The 15932-nt window shown below is 54.8% G+C and overlaps 2 protein-coding genes across 3 annotated transcripts; one reads left to right on the forward strand and one right to left on the reverse strand.

The window, feature by feature from the left end:
• Positions 1-464: 464 nt before the first annotated feature.
• MIEN1 (migration and invasion enhancer 1) lies at positions 465-1824 on the reverse strand. Of its 2 annotated transcripts, XR_006962355.1 has the most exons (5): positions 1719-1824; positions 1518-1615; positions 1000-1076; positions 732-914; positions 465-597 (listed from the first exon to the last, which is right to left on the reverse strand). XR_006962355.1 is itself a non-coding variant. In XM_047081224.1 (4 exons), exons 1-4 carry the CDS (start codon positions 1805-1807, stop codon positions 831-833), a joined length of 348 nt encoding a protein of 115 aa, XP_046937180.1. In that variant the 5' UTR covers positions 1808-1824; the 3' UTR covers positions 465-830. The 2 variants fall into 2 exon arrangements, 1 of the variants encoding a protein (XP_046937180.1); XM_047081224.1 differs by having other exon boundaries at positions 465-914.
• A 4898-nt stretch (positions 1825-6722) lies between these two features.
• Positions 6723-15198, forward strand: GRB7 (growth factor receptor bound protein 7). The gene is made up of 15 exons (XM_047080553.1): positions 6723-6908; positions 10913-11069; positions 11182-11335; positions 11519-11675; positions 11803-11924; positions 12016-12093; positions 12362-12499; positions 12841-12951; positions 13143-13241; positions 13494-13574; positions 13654-13770; positions 13956-14010; positions 14138-14225; positions 14331-14424; positions 14608-15198. The coding sequence occupies exons 2-15, from the start codon at positions 10918-10920 to the stop codon at positions 14752-14754; spliced, it is 1593 nt and encodes a 530-aa protein (XP_046936509.1). The 5' UTR covers positions 6723-6908; positions 10913-10917; the 3' UTR covers positions 14755-15198.
• The last annotated feature ends 734 nt before the right edge of the window (positions 15199-15932 follow it).

Below are 15932 nucleotides of genomic sequence, written 5' to 3' on the forward strand. Positions count from 1 at the left end.
CATTTGCAAATATATTTTGGAAAATAGCTGGGCACCAGCCTATGTCTGGGGTGGCTCTGTGCCCACCCTAAGCTCACCTCCTTACACTCAAGTCATCTTTTCCTGGAGGGAGTGGCTAGAAATCTCGAGAAAGCTTGAATGAGGAGGCTCTTTTCCAGGTTCAAGAGCCCTTTGACAACCAGATCATTCTTGCTGAGAAAAAATGAATTCCTAAGGCCACCCACCAGAATGGGGTTATTCCCTATGGATAGGGGCAGTGGGGGGAGGGACAGAGGCAGGAGGAGGCAGTACCTACTGTGTGACTCATTTTCCTTGCCTCGGCTGTGAGAGAGGAAATGAAATAGAAGTAGCTATCCAGAAAGCCCACCCACCCAGCATAGCCACTCTGGTGGTATAAAGGCTGGGCTAGCCTCTGCTACTATCCCCCACATCCGCTGAACAAAAACACACTAGTTGGGCACAGGTATTTGTAGTGCCACTTTATTGCCAATAGCTGACATTGCCCAGGGCTAGTGGAAAATAAGTTATAACTGTGGTGGCATTTGACCAGTATGGCTAAGCTGGAGGCGGGGAGCAGACTTTTCTTGGGCACTGATCCTAGAAAGGGGGTAGAAGGTGGCTATAGAAAGGTCCACGGAGAGGGTCTCTCTCCCACCCCTAAGACCACAACAGCTTCTATTCCCTCCTGGTACCCAAAGGGACAAAGTGGAGGCCAGAGTCTCCTAGCTTACCAGGAGCTAAGTGAGGGCAGTGGGGAGCCCTCAGCAGGACCAAAGGGGAGACCAAGGCGTGGGTCTCAGAACAGAGCAGGAACCCGGAATCACGTGTAGTTACAGGATGACACAGGGAGGACGGCTGTTGGTGATCTTTTCTAGGGGTTCTCCGTTACTGGCTCTTCGGATGGCCTCAATGAGCTAGAGAGAGGGCAGACACGTGGAATGGGATGATGCACTGCAGGGGCAGGGTGAACAGAGGCCTCCCAACATTGTAAATACTCACATCTTTTTCGTAAGGAAAGCCCCCATTCTCCAGCTTGGAGAACACCAGCTGTCCATTGATTTCAATCTCAAAGGCCCCTGGTATAAAATAAATCAATGAATGAACTGTATGCTGAGAACAGACAAGTCTGGAGAGACTCTCCACACTTCTTAGACTTCACACAGGCTCCTTCATGTCCCCACCAGCCCCACTAGAGACTCTTGTTATTTAAGCCATTTCCTAGCCCTGACTCAAGCCAAAGGAACCTGAGGGAGGCATCACCTGTGTGTCCTTCCTTTGAACTCAGGCTTCATAACTCAATGAAAGAATCCCTCCCCTCCAACCCCACACTTCTGCAGTCTCCCCCGTTTTTCCCTACAGGCTTCATCTGTAACCCCCTCACCTTTGGGAGGGGACTCGAATTGGTTGGACATTTGCCAGACACTGTTGGACACTATATAAAACAGGCAATTCCAGAACTAAAAGTGGTAGAGTTGAGATTTAGAACACTGACTCAGCAGGTGTTCTGTGGGCCTCACCTGTGCCTCCAAGGCGCGACTCGATTTCAATGCCAGGATACTGCTCCTTCACGGCACTCGCCAGCTCCAGGTAGGTCGCTTCAAATCCGCAGGGTTCACTAGGGACAAGACGCTTGGGGTCCGCTTGGGTTCTCGGGGGAGGGGCCTCCCGTGGACCCACCCCCGTCCGGCCCGGACACCCCACAGGCTGGAGACGCTCACCAGTACTCCACTACGATGCGGACCCCACTACCCGGTTCAATCTCCCCGGGAGGGGGCGCTTCACACGTCGGCCCCGGCTCCCCGCTCATTGCTCCCGACTCCGCTCCAGCCGCTGCTTCCGGGTGTGACGCGACGCCGCGGGCACGTGACGGGGCGGGGCCGCTGGGCGGGGCGGGCCGCGCGCTACGTCTGGGCGCCTCCTGCAGGCCGCAGTTACTGCTGCGTTTTGACCGTATCCTCGGTTTGAGGACTCTGGGCTGGGTGGACCCGTCCAGACCACCTTTTCAGAGCTCTAGGCTTGCCCCGCACCTCGTATCTGCTGGACGTCACCGTCTTATATAACCTACTGAAATATCTGTAAAGCGCTTCCCAGGTTACAAAAGGAAGCGAAAGTGATGGGGCAAGCGGACTCGGCCTGGGGTTGGCGGATGGTGTGGAATAGTTGCCATTTCTTGCAAACATGCTGATGACTTTTTAAACCACCTCATGGTTAAGCACTTAAGTACTTCTGATTCTTAAGCTCCAAAACTGTAAGCAAAAGCGGGGCAGTGACGGCCTCTCCCCTGCATTTGGGACCCTTAGGCTTCGGGGTTCCCACTCCTCAAGCTCCATGCTCCCATCACTCCTGTCCTGTTCCTGCACCTCCCCTATCTCATCCTGCTCTCACTACGGGGCCGGCATCATTCCCATTTTCCAACTCCAAATATGGAGGCTGTCTCGCTGCCTTTTTCCTCCCCGGAGTCCCACCGTAGTATCCTAACAGGTTACCTACATCAGCATCTCTTCAAACCATGCATTTTAAAAACAGATTCAGTGGTTTATAGAATTGTGCCACCACCACTACAATCCAGTTACAGAACCTTTCCATCAACCTAGAAAGGTCACTCCTGCGTGTATGCAGTCAGTCCCGCTCCTGGCTCCAGCCCTAGGCATCCATTGATCTGCTTTCTGTCTATAAACTTGCCTTTTCTGAACATTTAATATAAATGGAATGCTATAATATCCATTTTTTTGCTTCTGGCTTTTTTTCATTCCGTATAAAGTTGTGTGTGTGTGTGTGTGTGTGTGTGTGTGTGTGTTTTAATGTTTATTTAGTTTTGAGAGGGGGTGGGGGGGAGGCAGAAAGAAATGGAGAGAGAAAGAATCCCAAGCAGGCTTGGGACAAGCCCCAAAACGGGGCTTGAACCCATGAACCCCAAGAGATCATGACCTGAGCCTAAACCAAGAATGGGTCACTGGACAGACTGAGCCACCCAGGCACCCCTGTTCAGTGTAAAGTTTTTGAGGTTCATCCGTGCTATATCACGTACAGTAGTTTTTTTCCTTTTTGTTGGTGTGCAGTATCCCATCGTATAGATATACCACCTTCTGTTTATCTATTCAATACCGGTTGATGGCCATTTGAGTTTCCAGTTTCCAGTTTTTAGCTATTTTGAATAATGCTGCTATGAACGCCCAAGTGTCTTTGTAGGTACATGTGTTTCATTTCTGTAGTAGAATTGCTGGGTTACATGGTATGTTTAACTTTTTGAGAAACTGCCAGACTGTTATTCCAAAGTGCCTGTACCATTTTACATTCCCATCAGCTATATGAGGATTTGTTTACCCATATCCCTGTCAACGCTTATTGTCTGTCTCTGATTATAGCCATCCTGGTGGGCGTGGGGTGGTATCTCATTGTGGTTTTAATTTGCATTTCTCTAATGACTAATGATGTTGAGCACCTTTTCATGTGTTTATTAGCCATCCTTCTATCTTATGTGGAAAAACATCTCTTCAAATCTTTTGCCCGTTTTTAATTGGGTTGTTTGTTTCTTTATTATTGATTCATAAGAGTACTTTATATATTCTGGATACGAAGTCCCTAAGCAGATATATGATTTGCAAACATTTTCCCCCAGTTTTTAACAGGTGTTTTGTTTTGTTTTTTAAATTTTTTTAATGGTGTCTTTTGGAGTGCAAAAAGAATTTTATTTTGATGACGTATAATTTACTGATTTTTTCATTTGTTACTTGTGCTTTTGCTGTTGCACCTAAGATCTCTGCCTAACTCAAGGTCATGAAGATTTTTTTCCCCATGGTTTCTTCAGAGGTTTCATTTTAGCTCTCACGTTTAGGTCTAGGATCTATTTTGAGTTAATTTTTGTAGATTGTGTGAGGTAACGATCTAAATTCATCTTTTGGCATGTTGATTGTCCTAGAACCATTTACTGAAAAAACTAATCTCCCCCCCACCCCCGAATTGTCTTTGCACCTTTGTCAAAAATCATTTGGCCAGAAATGTAAGGGTTTATATTTGGACTTTTGATTCTATTCCATTAGCTTATAAAACTATTCTTTTTTTGTTGTCGTTTCTTTTTTTTATTAAAAAAAAACTCAGATATAACTTATACAGAGTAAAATTTGCCCTCTTGAGTGTACCTTTCTGCGAGTCCTAACATATAGTTGTATACCACCACCATGACCAAGATACAGAACAGCTCCATTACCTCCTCACAAGTCCCTGTGCTCTTTGCAGTCAACCCCGATCCCTCTTCCCCAACCCCAGATCTGCTTTCTGTCCTTATGGTTCCACCCCCTCCAGAAAGCCTATACATGGAATCCTACAGCACTCAGCCTTCCGACTCTGGCTTCCTTCTCTACCCCATCCTTCAACATCCAGAGCGATCTTTCCAAAATATAAATCTGCCCACTTCTCTTCGCCTCTGCTCAAGCCCAGAGAGACACTGCAGGGTCTGGCCTCTGCCCATAGTTCCTGCCTGTCTGGACAGACAGGATGGATGGCTCTTAAACCTGGTTTAACCACCTGAGGGCTTGTCAATACCACACATTCCTGGGTCTTGGCCCCAGAGACTGAGATTCAGTAGGTGGGGAGGGGCCCAGGGATCTGTTTTTTTATACAAGCCTAGGGAGATGTGGAGGCAGGTGGTCACAGGCTACACTTGGAGAAACACAGCTCAGTCCGAAACGCTTGCTTTTCTCCACACCTGCTCAAGCTTACCTGTGTGGCCTCCTCTCCTTCCTTCTTCTCAACCCCACTCTGCCTCTGTGTGCTGTGTCCCCTCCTGCCAAGGGCTTCGGCACTTGTTTCCCCATCATGAAAGGTGCCCCCCCCCATTCCCACCCACCAATCTCAACCTTCTCCCTGCTCCAGACCTAGCTTCCCCTGTGCTCAATTGTCACTTCCACGGAGAAGGCTTCCCCAACTCCTTGGGTGAGTCATTTTCCCAGCATATTTGTCACCTGTCATTTCTTATTTTTGTGGGGTTCTTTTTTTTTTTTTTTTTTTTTAGTTTATTTTCAGAAAGTGAGCAAGCAGCTGAGGGGTAGAGAGAGAGGAAGAAAGAGAATCCTAAGAAGGCTCCTAGCTGTCAGCGCAGAGCCCGACACATGGCTCAACCTCATGAACTGTGAGATTGCGACCTGAGTCAAAATCAAGAGTTGGACACTTAACTGACTGAGCCACCCAGGTGCCCCTTATTTTTTGTGTGATTTTTTTTCCTAATGTTTATTCATTTTTGAGAGAGAGAGAGAATGAGCAGGGGAGGGGAAGAGAGGGGGACAGAGGATCCAAAGTGGGCTCTGCACTGACAGCAGTGTGCCCAATATGGGCTTGAACTCATGAAACATGGGATCATGACTGAGCCGAAGTCAGATGCTCCACCGACTGGAGCCACCCAGGCGCCCATGTGTCATTCTTTGGTTAACATCAGTCTCTCCAACTGGGCTGCATGAGGATAAGGGCAGGATCTGTTTTTGTTTCTCCCCACTTTTTCCCCAGTACCAAGCTTGCGGTTGGCATTTAGTAGGTACTTAACAAATTTTTTTAATTTTTTTTTATTTATTTTTGAGACAGAGACAGAGCATGAACAGGGGAGGGGCAAGGAGAGAGGGAGACACAGAATCTGAAGCAGGCTCCAGGCTCTGAGCTGTCAGCACAGAGCCCGATGCGGGGCTCGAACTCACAGACTGTGAGATCATGACCTGAGCTGAAGTCAGATGCTTAACCCACTGAGCCACCCAGGCGCCCCAGTACTTAACAAATATTAACTGAACGAATGAAGGAATGATTGAGTGAATTGCCTACTGTGCTTTGCATAAACTGCTCCATGGCCCAGGTGACCTTGTCCCCTCCCCCACTTCTTTGCTTGGTCCACTTATACTGGTTTTTCCAAGGAAAACCCATTTGGAGAAAGTTGAGGCTAGAGCCACTCCTTGATGGTCCCCCAGGGCAGACCTCTTATCACTCTATGGACTGTTTGTTTACCCAACTGTCACCAACTCCTGGTTGGGAGGTGACCACTGCCTTTGATCCAGGCCTTCTCCCTGACCCCTGTGTGTGCCTAATGCTGAAAGAGTGAGCTAAAGTGATGGCTCAAAAGGGGGGGGGGGGGAGGAGGGCGTGTCCCCTGGCACCTGGCCAGAGCTTCCACCAGATCACTCCTCTCACCATGAGACCTGCCTAACTCTTTCAATTTCAGAAGAAGCTGAGACCCTGGACTTTGCAAAGAAGGGAGAACATACTCTGGGTGCCTCTGAGGGCCAGGGTGCAGGCTGGGTGGCCAGACTGTGGCTGGAGGTCAAGGGGCAGGCCTTATTGCTGGACACCCCTCTGACTGGCTTCCCTCTTTCGCTGAGTGCTCTTTGCCCCATCAAGTGGGACTCAGAGCCGCAGACAGGCCCCCTAGCTTGGCCAATGAGCAGACCCGATTTGGTGAGGAGCCTGGGGAAGGGTGCGCCGGTCGTTTCCCCTTACCTTCCAGCCCCCAGCCCCTCCCTCCCAGGTCACGAGGACTCCAGATCTTCGCTCTGGAGGCTGTTCAGTTCGACTGTCTTCCCCGCCTCTCCCCTGGCACCTGCTGGCTGGCTAAGAAGGGCAAAAACAATCCCAGCCAGAGTAGAGTGTCAGAGTCCCCGCCCCTCCTCCTGTGGTTCCTCCTCCCATGCTTCCCACCCCCCCGGCCCCGCCCCCACCTGCCCAAGATAATTTTAGTTTCCTTCGTCCAGAAGCCTGGACACATAGGGCTGTCCCTCCCCCAACCCTCACTTCTACCTCCAAAGTCAGGACGCCCTCCTACCACCTGTAGGGAAGAGGGAGTGGATTTGAAATCAAGTCCAGGTATCTGGGGTCCCTAGACAGAACCGGACTTCGGACCCCGTGTCCTGCTACTCCTGCTGGGGCTTCTCTAGGTAAGGTTGCCAGGATGGGTCCCAGACGATAATCTGCTCCCACCCCCAGCCCCACCAGGGCCCCAGGCTGTGCGGGTCTCAGGGCCAGGAGCTGGCAGGCTGCCCTGATGGGCGGACGGACAGCCGCCTGGCTCCCCCCTTCCCTCTCCCCTTCAGTGATGTCAGGCCAAGGGCGGGGGCAGGAGGGGGACAGGTAGTTAAGGGCCAGGCGTCTCTCTCCCTAAACCGGTGGCCCCAGCCAAGTGTTCCAACGCCAGGGTGCAGGTAAGGACCAAAACGGGCCCTTCATCGTGAGGGTGGGGAGGAGCAGCAGGTCTGGGGCCAATTTGGAAAGATCCAGCCTCCTTCTGCGTTACTCTGGCGGCCTCACTTTCTCTTTTTTCTCCAGTCTCCCATATCCCGCCCCTTCCTCACCATCTGCTCTCAGTCTTTCCCTATTCTCATTTCCTGTCTTCCTTATTCCTTATTTCCCTCCCTGTACCCCGCCTCCCTCTGGCCCCCGGACAAAGCTGCTGATGGGGTTGAGAAAGGAAGATCTCTGATCCTCTCCTTCCAGAGACGCTGCTTTCCCGCTGAAGCCCCTCCCCACCTCCCCAGAAAGAGGGCTGGGAGGGGGGCCGAATACCGAGAGCTGCCTCGGATCATTCCTTGCTCAGCCTGAGGTTACCCGTTTGAGGTTTCCCCAAGGCTCTACTAAAGATTGACGTCTCCCCTGGGGAAGGGGTACCCTCCAATTTGGAGGGCAGTAGAGGAGAGGGTTCCCTGAAGTTGCTAGTACTCCTTCTCCTATTGTTTGCCTGCTCAGAACACAGGGTCCTACCCTTGGAAGGGAAGGTGGGGGCGGGGCAGGCCTGAGGGTCTTTCCCGGCTTCAGAAGGAAGGCTCGAAGGCTGGGGGGCTGGTGCCGGGGGTCAGCAGTGCAGTGGGGCCAAGGGAAAGTGTGTGTACATGTTTGGGGGGGGTAGTGTTTGCACAAAGACAGAATCTGGGTCTCCCTGGCACTACGGGGATGGAGAATGCACCTGTTTGCGTTGGAAAGTCTCCCAACCCCACCGCCCCTCTTGGTCGGCCTGCCCTGGACTCTGGTCTCCCTTGTCCCCCTGATCCTGCTGGGGGAGCCCTCCACGAAGGCAAGCAGCGTGTAATGATTAACTCCACAGACACTCCAGCATTCTTCCCAAATTAAACTTTAAGAGAGCTTACCCTCCCTTTTCGCATTGGTCATTTTTTTCGAGTGAGGGAGTGGGCGGGGCCTCAGGGTCCTGGACCCTCCCCCCAACTCTGGGTCACCTAGGGGTTTCCCGCCTCCTCACCTGGGCCCTGTACCCCCAGAACTCCCCCGAAGGTTGAGCCTTCCTCCCCTTACAATAAATCCCGATGGGGGCGGGGAGGGGAGTGCTGGGCCAGACGGGGGCCTTCCCGCCACCTGCTGGTCCCCAGCCCGGGCCTCGGCCCTGCCGGCCCCTCCCCCTCCCCTGGTTAGCAGCGGAGGTGGCCTTGTTTTCTTGCCCTGCCACCCGCCCTTGGGGCCAGCCAGGTGGGGCGAGATTCAGGAAGTAAACAAGGAGGCAGGAGGCTGGGACGGCGGGAAGGAGGGTGGGGCCGGAGCCGCGGGGCAGGAGAGGCCATAGGGGAAGCTTCGGCGTGGAGTTGCTGTGTTTCGGGGACTGATAGATTATGGGGGTCTGTTTCTTCAACAGAAGCTTTCTGAGGGCCCCAGTTTGAGAGTTCAGGTTTCTTGGGAGGGGGCCTGCCAGGGCCCCACAGCTAGGACCCCCATTCTTCTCCCAGTTTCATCTATTTGGTCCTAACTGCCCCACTCTTCTCTTGTCTTGGAAGGGTCTGAAGGGCAGGGTGAAGGATGGAAAGGCCAAACCCAAGTCTTCAGTCGGCTCTCCAGCCCTCTGAGGCCAGACTCTATCTAATCTGATTCTGATTTAGATCTTCTCCCCTTTCCCGGTCCAAACACTGCCCTGATTCCTCTTCCCTGGGGTGGAGGAGGACCCCAGTTTTGGTCTCTGATATCCTGTCTGGCTTCCCTGCACACCCCCCTCCCCCAGTCTCCCTCTCCCTGGAGTGAAGTCACCAGGGCTGGTTGCCAGAGGATAAACGGGATGGGAGTGGGGACACTGCGTTTTGTTGTTGATGTTCTGGTGTCTGTTGATGTTCACTGGTGGGTGTGTTTTACCCTTCCCTGCAGGACCCTGAGCCCCCTCCCTGTCTCTCCCTCCAACCTTCCTTTTTCTGCCTGTCTGTGTCTGTCCTCTTGGGTGTCTTGACTTTCTACTTCTGCTCCTGTAGTACCCTTCCAGCCAGGACACCCTGAAGAGTGTGTCAGGAGGACCCTCATCCCCCAGGGTTGATGTAGAGGAGTCCTCTGAGCCACTGAGTCCTGGGTTCCAGGGGTGGGCAGCAGCATCAGAATGAAAGCCTGGTAGGCCCCAGCCAGGATAGAGAGCACTTCGTGGTTTCTTCTTTGTGGTGAGTGAGGGCATCGGTGGAGGTCAGCTCCACTCCAGATGGGCCTTTGAAATCCAGGCCGGGCCTTTTTTCTCTCCTTGGGGGAGGGGGCTCCTGGGCTGGGTGGTGGCTACCAGATTGGGGGCTGACTTCAGTCCCACCTGGACTGGAGGTGGGCCAAGGGTGGGGAGGAGAAAATGATGTCAGAGGAGCTGCAGGCCAGGCAGCTTCTTTCTCCCCCATCCTGTCCCTGCCCTGTGCCTCCCCCATTCCTCCTAGGCTGGTAGGTTGGGGGCGGGAGTGGAGGGAGGTGGGCAGAGGCAGGGTTGTTTGTGTTTCTCCTAAGCCAGGAAGTTGTGCAGATGAGTCAAGGTTGAATAGAGAGCCCCAGGCAGTGCTGTCCCGCCCCACCCTGACTCACCTGTCCCCCAGATCCCCTCACTTAAGAGTCCGGGACCTACCCCATCCTGGAGGGTCAATGCCAGGTGCCCCCAGCAGCCTAACAGCGCTGGCCTAGGTCTCAGGTGCTCCCAGGTCCTCACCCAGCCAAAGGGGTCTTTCTTCCTGTGGAGGAGGAGCCCGTGCTGCCTCTGCCCCCGGTGGGCATTTTTGCCCCAGCTCTCCTGTCCTTACTTGTCTCAGGTACCTGTGCAGCACCTGTGGGTGATAAGACATGGGTAAGACCCTGGCCTTGCTTAGCAGTGCCAGGCGTCTTCAGACCAGTGGGTGGGTAAGACAGGTGCACGTAATTGGCACAGAGTCCCCAGCACAGTGCAGAGAGGGAGACCTTCAGTCTGAAGGTGGAAAATCCAGGAAGGCTGCTCAGAGGAGGGAGCTCTGGCATTGGGGCTTCAAGAAAGTTGGGCGGGAGGAAGAATCTGGGGAGGGCACACAAGGTTTGGGGGCTGCTGGGGCCAGGGCCCCCAGGTTAGTCCTGTCCTTCTCACTGCAGCTGAGCCTGCCTCCTGCCCTCCTGGTTCCTATCCTGGCCCACCTCCTTCTCCCCTTCTGTGCATCACTCAGCACTTGGGCAGGCGTTGCCACAACAGGCTCTGGCAACCAGGTCTGGCAACAAAGCACTGGAAAAACCTGGGGCAGAGCCCGGAGGAGCTGAGTGCCCTGTGCTCAGAGCATGCTCAGAGACCGAAAGTCTGAGCCTCGAACAGTCTGTGGGTTATGGAGTCTGTTGCCCCATGGTGGCGGAGTGGGACCCTCTTAGCTCTTCCCCTGGGCAACCTGGGGCTAAAAGAAGGGCACTGGACTTGGAGTCCAAACACCAGGTTTTACTCCCTGACTCACCTGCGATGGGGGCAAGAATGCTTCCTTCTCAGGGACCTGAAGTCCCTTTTTGTAAATGGACTCACTCTACCCTTCCCCAGAGGCTCCAGAGAAACTCCAGTTAGAGGGAGAGCAACGAGGTGCTGGGCAAACTCTGAGGGGCCCCTTGGCAGCTGTGTGAAGTCAGGAGGTCTGGGTCCTCTTGGCCCCTCTTCCCAGGACAAGGGGTCAAGATCAGCCACTTCCAGCCCCCTCTTCTCCCTCAGATGTTATGGAGCTGGGTCTGTCTCCACCTCATCTCAGCAGCTCCCCAGAAGATCTGTACCTGACCCCTGGGACCCCTCCTGGGACTCCCCCGCCTCCCGATGCCCCTCTGCCTGGGGAGGTGAAGAGGTCCCAGCCTCTGCCCATTCCAACCAGCAGGTACGATGGGGTGATGGAGCTGAGGAGGGGCTGGTGGTGGGGAGGCGGTCAGCGCCGGGGTGAGACAGAAGCTTGCAGTCAACTCTTCTCCGCCCCTTACCTTGGGCCACAGGAATCTTCTTCGAGAGGAGGAGCTGCGGACAAGCTCTCTACCCTCCATCCCCAACCCCTTCCCTGAGCTCTGCAGTCCTCCTTCACAGACCCCCATTCTTGGGGGGCCCTCCAGTGCAAGGGGGCTGCTCCCTCGAGACGCCAGCCGCCCCCATGTGAGTTGTCTTGGGAGAGAGAAGGCAGGGATATGGGGATGCTGTGGATATGAGGGTGGGTATGCTGCCACTTCCGTGGAGGCTGGGGGATTTGATCAGGAATCCCTGCAGGTGTAGCAGCAGCAGAAGGGAAATAACCACCCTTTGCCCTTCCTCAAGTCATCTGCAATTCCCGGGGCACAGGTAGTAAAGGTGTACAGTGAAGATGGGGCTTGCCGGTCTGTGGAGGTGGCGGCAGGTGCCACGGCTCGCTACGTGTGTGAAATGCTGGTGCAGCGGGCTCACGCCCTGAGCGATGAAAACTGGGGGCTGGTGGAGTGCCACCCCCATCTGGCGCTGGGTGAGTTGGGGTGGAGGGGGCTGCCTGGGTAGGGAGGCAAATGCTTCACACGTTGGGCTGGGCAGGTGGCTCATCTGGGAGGCCTGGCAGGTCTCCGCTGAGCCCTGCTTTTTGCCCTTGACGCCAGAGCGGGGCTTGGAGGACCACGAGTCAGTGGTGGAAGTGCAGGCTGCCTGGCCCATTGGTGGAGACAGCCGCTTTGTCTTCCGGAAGAACTTCGCCAAGTATGAACTGTTCAAGAGCTCCCCAGTGAGTGTGGGTGCAGGGGGTCTGGGCACTGGGATACCCTGATCCCCAACCTGGGCCCTCAATCCCTGGCTCCTTTCTCGTTTCCCCCCAGCACTCCCTGTTCCCGGAAAAGATGGTCTCCAGCTGTCTGGATGCACACACAGGCATATCCCATGAAGACCTCATCCAGGTAAAGGGATATTTCCAGTCATGATTCCTGTCGCTTTTTGACCCTTAAGCATTGTGCCTTCCCTGTGTGTGGTGGAGGGCTTAGCACGGTCCTAAACGACCGGACAAGTTACTTTTCCTGGCTGAGCGTCAGGTTTCTGCATCTGGTAAATGGGACGGTAAATCTATGTGGATCACCTTCTCTTATGAAGGCCTTTGTGTATGTGTGTGTGTATCTCCCTGTCTCCCTTTTGGCGTCTCACGCTCTTCCTGCTCTCTTCTGGCCTCAGAACTTCCTGAATGCAGGCAGCTTCCCAGAGATCCAGGGCTTCCTGCAGCTTCGAGGGTCAGGACGGAAGCTTTGGAAACGCTTCTTCTGCTTCCTGCGCCGGTCTGGCCTCTATTACTCCACCAAGGGCACCTCCAAGGTGAGGTCTTGAAGGTTGACAGCCCCAGCCCCTAGGGTATCCCATTCCTGGTCCTTCTAGGAGTTGTCCCTTCCCTGTTGGAACTCCTGGACCTTTCTTCCCCTGGACCCTGAGACCCTCAGCTGCTCCTCTTTTCCTCCTAGCTTACCTACCCCAGGAAGTAGTGGTGGGAAAGGCAGGTGAAACTGAGTTCGAGCCCTGGCTCTGCTTTTGTTTGCTGTGGGACCTGAGGCACTTCTCTGCTCCTCTCTGGTCCTGACATCTCCCCAGCTGGCTTACTGGGACAATAATAGGGGGACAGGGTCTGCCTGTTACAAGTCCTGTCTACCCGTGCTGCACAGGATCCAAGGCATCTGCAGTATGTAGCAGATGTGAACGAGTCCAACGTGTACGTGGTGACCCAGGGCCGCAAGCTCTATGGGATGCCCACGGACTTCGGCTTCTGTATTAAGGTAAAGACCCTGGCCTGGCCTGGGAGGCAACGGGAGCTGCTCAGGCCCTGGGATCTTACCTAGGGCTTTTGAGCTCCCATCTGGGACACCCAGGCTCCTCCCCCTGCCCTCTGCCCTGTGTCCTGCCCTACGGAGACAGATATCTGGTCCTAATGGCAGATATGGGACCAGCTGGTTTCCTCTCTCTACAGCCAAATAAGCTTCGAAATGGCCACAAGGGGCTTCGGGTCTTCTGCAGCGAGGATGAGCAGAGCCGCACCTGCTGGTTAGCAGCTTTCCGCCTCTTCAAGGTAAGACCCTGGGAGTGGCATGGGGGCATGAGTGAGGAATTATAACTGCCCCCAGGAATGAGGGGGCATCATAGCCTTGCTCTGTTAGTATGTTGGGCCCAAGGCTGGAGTCCTCACTCCGGCTTCAGAAAGCTCCTTATCCAGGGCAGAGATGCAGTCTTGCCCTTGGAGAGTTCTGGTGTGTGTGGGTTTCACAGCCCAGCTGCCAGCACCTGCTTGACCTCAGGTTCTCTTTCTCTCTCCAACCCACAGTATGGGGTGCAGCTGTATAAGAATTATCAGCAGGCACAGTCTCGCCACCTGCGTCCGTCCTGTGTGGGTTCCCCACCTTTGGTGAGTGTACACAGGGGGGTTAGCTGGGGGTGGGTGCCCTGACCCCGTCTGACCCCTCTCCATCCTATCCCATCTACAGAGGAGTGTCTCTGATAACACCCTGGTGGCCATGGACTTCTCTGGCCATGCTGGGCGTGTCATCGAGAACCCCCGGGAAGCTCTGAGTGCAGCCCTGGAGGAGGCCCAGGCCTGGAGGGTGAGGGGCCTGTACCCATTTGCATGTTTATACTGGGCACCTTCTCTCCACGTGGGTTTCCATGGTGTGGGATGAAGAGTGGGGTAAGGCGGGCCGCCAGGTGCGGAAAGGGTCTCTATGTTCTCGAGGTGCCGGGTGATACCTCAGTCACGCCCTGATCCCCTGTGTCCCCCACTGCTCTGCAGAAGAACCATCGTCTCAGCCTGCCCACCCCAGGCTCAGGCACGAGTCTCAGTGCAGGTGGGTGAGCATCCGGCGTCCCCAGGGGTGGGGGCTGCCGTGGCTTCTCTGAGCATTCCCGGTGGGGGAGGTTAGTGTGGGGACCTCCTCCCCAGAGTGACGGCCCATCTGCCTCCCCCAACTCCAGCCATCCACCGCACCCAACCCTGGTTCCATGGACGCATCTCCCGAGAGGAGAGCCAGCGGCTCATCGGGCAGCAGGGCCTGGTGGACGGGTAAGGGGCAGGGCTGAGCAGGCCAACAGACCCAGGGACAGGAGAGGCCCCGTGTCCAGGCGGCAGCTGCGTGTCCTCGGGTAACGTTGCCCTGTCTCCTGGCAGTCTGTTCCTTGTTCGAGAGAGTCAACGGAACCCACAAGGCTTTGTCCTCTCTCTGTGCCACCTGCAGAAGGTCAAACATTATCTCATCCTCCCGGTGAGTAATCCCTGTCTCCTCACCAGGCCCCCTCGAGAAGCTCCCCGGCCCGCGGTATATCTGGGGCCTCCCGCTCTCTCCTTTGCCCCTGCACAAGCACTGGGGACCTCGGCCCTGATCAGGAGGGATCCCCTCGAGTCCCTCCCTGACCTTCCACCCCGCCCCCTGTGGCCGTCCCCCCAGAGCGAGGAGGAGGGCCGCCTCTACTTCAGCATGGATGACGGCCAGACTCGCTTCACGGACCTGCTGCAGCTTGTGCAGTTCCACCAGCTGAACCGTGGCATCCTGCCATGCTTGCTGCGCCACTGCTGTACCCGCGTGGCCCTCTGACGGCCACAGAAGCAGGCATGGGTCTCAGCCTGTTCCAGGCTGGCCACTGCCCCCGATGCTCACAGGGTGGACTTGGAGGGGGCAGAAGGTGGGGACAGGCTCATGAACAATTGGAGGGCTCTCCTACTCCAGAGGGTCTTCTCCTCGGCCCCTCTGCCTCCCTCAGGCAGAAAGTGCTCCTCACCCACTCCGCCCCCGACCTGTCTCCTCAAGAGAAGGCACTTGGGGTGGCCCTCCCCTTCACGGAACTCCTGGGCACTGCCCTGGGCAGGGCATTTTGGGAGAAATGGGGTAGCCCAGGTGGTCTTATGCCCCACACTTTGTATAGACTGAGAGGCCAGTTGATCTGCTATGTTTTATACTAGTGACAATAAAGATTATTTTTTGATACATCTATGGGTTCTGTCTGGTAAGACCTGGCTAGCTGGAGTAGAGAAGGGGAGTGGGAGAAGAGGGCACCAGCCTTGGCAAATGTGTCCGATGGATCCAGGCCAGGTACCCTCCAGCCTGGATGTTTCTTTTCTTTCTTTCTTTCTTCCTCTCTCTCTCTTCCTTGCAGAGAGGGAGAGAGAGGGGGACAGAGGATCCGAAGAGGGCTCCATGTGGGGCTTGAACTCATGAACTGCAAGACTATGACGTGAGCTGAAGTCCGATGCTCAACTGACTGAGCCACCCGGGCACCCCCAGCCTGGATGTTTCTTGAGGGCAGGGTGGTCTTGGTCATCTGAGGATCTCCAGTGTCCAGCATGGAGCCCGGTCCATAGTGGGTGCCTAGTAACTTCTTGTTTAATAAATGAATGTATAAGGGAATGTCATCCAGGTGAGATCTCCTGACAGGACCTAAAGCTGTGGGGGTAACTCAAACAGGCCTGGGAGCTGGAGTGGACTCTCCTAGCATGTATCCTCTGCAAGTCCTGGGCCCACTGCTGGGATGAGTCCTGACAGTTAATGAGTCTACAACCCCTACTTGGACACGTGGCCCATCATCTCTCCCAAGTCCCCATGCCCCCCATGGTCAACCCCTCTCCCTCCTGCTTTCCGTCCTTACAGTTCTGTTCCTTCCAGAAAGTCATATAATGGGTACACTACAACACTCAGCCCTCTGAGTCTGGCTTCCCCCTCCAACCCATCCTCCAACATCCAGAGTGATCTTTCCAAAATACAAGTTCAGATGGATC

The sequence above is a fragment of the Lynx rufus genome, unplaced genomic scaffold, assembly GCF_022079265.1.
Source record: "Lynx rufus isolate CCGP_SWC_20201006 ecotype Redwood Valley unplaced genomic scaffold, mLynRuf1.p SCAF_18, whole genome shotgun sequence".
Lineage (NCBI taxonomy): Eukaryota > Metazoa > Chordata > Mammalia > Carnivora > Felidae > Lynx > Lynx rufus.